Source organism: Charadrius vociferus, unplaced genomic scaffold (genome assembly GCF_000708025.1).
Source record: "Charadrius vociferus isolate BGI_N301 unplaced genomic scaffold, ASM70802v2 scaffold559, whole genome shotgun sequence".
NCBI classification, from domain to species: domain Eukaryota; kingdom Metazoa; phylum Chordata; class Aves; order Charadriiformes; family Charadriidae; genus Charadrius; species Charadrius vociferus.
In genome coordinates this window covers 80,210-84,137 of record NW_009650252.1, presented here as the reverse complement: position 1 = coordinate 84,137, position 3,928 = coordinate 80,210, and the positions used below count along the sequence as shown (strand labels likewise).

Below are 3,928 nucleotides of genomic sequence, written 5' to 3'. Positions count from 1 at the left end.
AAAGCGCTGTGAGGCAGGGCCTCTTGGCTTGCCGCGGGTGGGAGGCAGGGGGCCGCAGCTGTCCAGCATGCTGAGAGCCCGTGCCGTCGCGACCTCTGCCCTGGCAGGCACGCGTCCATGTGCACGCGTTGGTGTCTGAGCATCCATCTGTATGGTACGTGCCGCGCGTCTCCGTGCACTTCCCACACGCTGGCTGGAAGGGTGCGGTGCTGGCGATGAGGACGGGCCACCCTGGAGAAGGGGTCTGCCCCGGTGGGCAGAGGGAGCAAGGGGCTGAGCCACATGGTCTGACCAACTGTACCTGCCATGGAGGCATCCCCCCCCGTGCCAGGACATGTGGAGAGATTCCCTTCAATGGCGGGGGGGGCGGCAAGCCTCGTGTCACCTGCTCCGTCCCCATCTTGCCCACAAAGCCAGCGAGGGGAATCCCCACCATTTGCACCAGTTCCTTGGGTTGCTCTTTCTCCGCCCTTTATAGCCGATGGCTGTTGGTGGCTTCCTTTAGAGATGCATTGGATGGGCAGATCTTTATTTCCTGGCGTCCCTTGGTTTAAGCAGAAAAAAAAAAAAAATAATCCCAAAATCCAACCGAGAAAAAAACCAAAACCCAACCCCTCAAAAAAGCACAAAATTCCTATTCTTGCTCTCTCTGTTTGGAACAGCTGGTGTTAACCTGTCTTCTATCTTGTTGTACTAACCTTAGTTCAGATATCTCTGGCTGCAACAGCTCTCCTCTTTTCAACACATGCATGAGCGAGCGCATGGCTGATCTCACCCCCTCCCCTACCTTCTCGAACCCCGACTCCGACATCACCGAGCCTGCTGACGAGCAGCACCAGGGGCAGGAGGAGGAGGAGGAGGAGGAGGAGGCGGAGGACCTGGAGGAAGACATCTTTCCGGAGTGCCCGCTGTGTGATGGCCGGGATCCATTTTACGACCGCTCCCCCCTGTTCAGTTTAGTAGGAAGGTTGGTGAGGTTTTAGGAGAGCATGCCGGGAAGGAACTAGCTCTTTCGCATGAGGGAACTGCTTTCGGACATGACTCCCACCTCTGGGGTGTCCCAGAGGCGCAGGGGGTGGCTGGCTGGCGTGCTGGGATTGTCACCAAGCCTGGGCCACCCAGCGAGGTGCCCACAGAGGTAGGGCTGTGACGAGTACAGCGGTGGTAGGGGATAGTGGGGGAAGGCCGGTGGTATCAGCTCCACTGGAGACCCTTTAGGCAGGTCCCTCTTTGGGATGGCCCCCAAGAAGGGGAGCTCTACCACATCTCCAGCACGGAAGAAGCCGCACTGGGGGTCTTAGTCCCGGGCATTACTGTCCCAGGGAGGGCCACCTCCCACCTGACTCGGGGTGACCCTGCAGTGCTACTCGCTGGGGACATGCAGGCAGTTCAAAGCTGCGCATGCCTCTGGCACCGGCTTGGCCGTCCCGGCTGCATTGGTCAGTGTGAGCCCCCCTGGACGTGGAGGCTTGGATGTCCCCAGGCAGTGGGGGGGACGAAGCTGAGGGGAGCGAGTCAGGTGCAGGAGGGAGAGGAAGGCTCTGCGAAAAGTAGTATTTTTCCTTTCTGCCTGTGCCGGGTGCCAAGCTTGGGGCCATCCCTGCTGGCTTGGCACAGGAGATGTTCAAGGGCATCACAGGAACCCAGGTACAGGCTCCAACTCCTCCTTGGCTCCAGCTGAGGACAAGAGCTTTGATTTCTCATACCTGTTGGCCAGGAGAACCCCCTGGGGTCCATCAGTCTTGGCCTGGAGAAACCCGCCAGCTGCTGCAAAACTGGCTGTGCCACCAAACCTGGTCACAATCTGCCTATCCCCACAATGGGATGCAGTGCTGCCAGCTCTGCTCTGGGATTTTCCCAAGGGAATGTGTGCCTGGAGCTGGTCCCGCAGCCTCTACCCCAGGCAGGAGCCGGAGGGGCTCACGACGGTGAAGCTCCCCCCGCTGGGGCTGCCCCGATGGTTGGAGCTGGAGCTCTTCCTCGGTGTGCTAAAGCCAGGCAGGGTGCGGGCAGCAAGGTGGGGAGAAGGGGGACCAGCACAGGCAGAGAGGGCGGAGGTGGGATAAGAGTCCTGCAGCCTCAGACCGAAAGAGCTGGGCTCTTCCCTCCCCGTTTTTTTTTTTTCCTTTTTTCCTTATTTAAAACAACAACAACAACAACAAAACATCAAAAAAAATCACCCCAAAACTCTTGGGGGCACCTCAAAAAAACAAACAAGGCCCTGCGGCAGCGGCCCCGCTCCATGCCGGGGGCAAATTCCCCGGAGCTCGGCGCTTTCTGACTTCTTTTGAGTCTGCCCTGGGTTTGGCTCCTCGCGCAGCAGCTCTGCTGGCCACATTTCTTGTGAAGTGTGCTTGGATTGGTTTATGATTGGATCCTTGTCTTTGATTTTTTTTCCTTCCTTTCTTTTTTTTTTTCTTTTAGTTTTTTTTGGTTGATTTTTTTTTTTAGTTTTTGGGGTTTTGGTTTTTTTTTTAGCTGCTGGCTCTACCTCTCCAAAGCTTTAGCGAAAAATTGGGGTTCTTTCACTTTCATCTTCCTTTGGAAAGGCTTTTCTTTGGTCTGAGCATGCCATCTTTGCACCTCACCAATCTTGTGGTTAGTGTCCCTGCCCTCCTTCCTCTAGTGACACACTTGTCCCCCTCCTCCCCGCCCGCCCCCCATCCCTCCCCCTCTTTCCTCTCCTCTCCACCCTCCTTGGCTTCAACACCTGCGATTTCAAGCAGACGGGTGCACCTTGGTCCCCGTGCTTTTGAGATCTCCCTGTGGTCACAGGGCTCTGTCCCCGGGCAAACGGGTCCTGCCAGCAAGCCCTGGCGTGGTCCAGCTGCTTGTCCCTGGTGGCCTCCAAGAAGAGATGGGGTGACATGGGCCCAGCAGGAGATGGTGATGGACCTTTGCTTCCACAACTTTGGTCCTTGGAGATGCTTTGGGTGGAAAAAGCCTCAAGCAGTGGTTGAAGGTCAATGGGGGGTCACCAGATCAGGAGGAACCTCCAGACTTCGGAGCGTGGGCTGCAAGTGTGGGGCTGGGGCTTTCTGCAAGAGCCCCCTGGCCACTTTTGGGTGCCACTTGATGTCTGCAAAGATGCTTGTGAGGTTGGGACATTGTGAGCAGCACTGCCAGCCGCCTTGAGATGCAACCCTCATGGGAGCCTCCCAAAGCAGAAGTGTCCTGGCCGGTCCCAGTACCATCCTGCCCCACGACACCTGAAGATACTGCACATCAAGAGGGCGATGGGTGCCCTGGGGAGGGGTGCTGGGCACCCACTCTTGCTGGGAGTGGTGCCACCCTGCAGGCAAGGGCGATTTACACTGCTGGGCAGGGAGCTTGGCACCAAAGGCTGTGGGGGTAACTCGTCACCACTGAGGGCCCAGCGTGCTGCCATCACCAGAGTGCCAGGAGGACCATTGAACAGCGAGCCAGCTGGCAGCGAGGTTGAGGAAGGCAGCAAGAGGAGGCAAAGCACTCGAGAAACAGGGAGCTGTGGCCTGGCTGGAGGTGCCAGCAGAGTGAACCCTGGCGCATGGCACCTTGTCGAGGTGGTATCAGCGACCTGGATGTGATGGAGGATGGCGGGGAAGCTCAGACCTGCTCCACAGGGAGAGCACAGCCCCTTCCTCGCCCACAGGGAGAAGCCAGCCATGCCGTCCCTGGGATGTGCTGGTAGGCAGCTCCAGACCCCAGCCACGCTGTGCAGCCGCACTCCCAGCTGGGCAAAGGCCATCTGCAGCCACCAGAGGTGGCCAGGACACCCATCCCCCAGCAGGTTCATCTCTGGAGGCTTCAGGACCTCCTCCTCTCCCCTCCTTCGCTCCAGCTGGCCTCTACCTCCCTTGTCACCCTCCCCTCCCCCCTGCCTTGCTCCTGTCCCCCACCCCATGGTGACTCCACAGCTGTCCCCCCCCAATCATGTCGCAGCACTTCC

General features: G+C 58.5%; 1 protein-coding gene across 1 annotated transcript in view; it reads left to right on the top strand.

Annotated features, from left to right (window-relative positions):
* KIF1A (kinesin family member 1A) overlaps positions 1-3,928 on the top strand; it is a 42,614-nt gene that overhangs the window by 17,605 nt on the left and 21,081 nt on the right. The window contains 2 exon segments of the mRNA XM_009893083.1: positions 704-967; positions 1,904-1,983. Of these exon segments, the coding sequence (XP_009891385.1) occupies positions 704-967; positions 1,904-1,983 (344 nt within the window).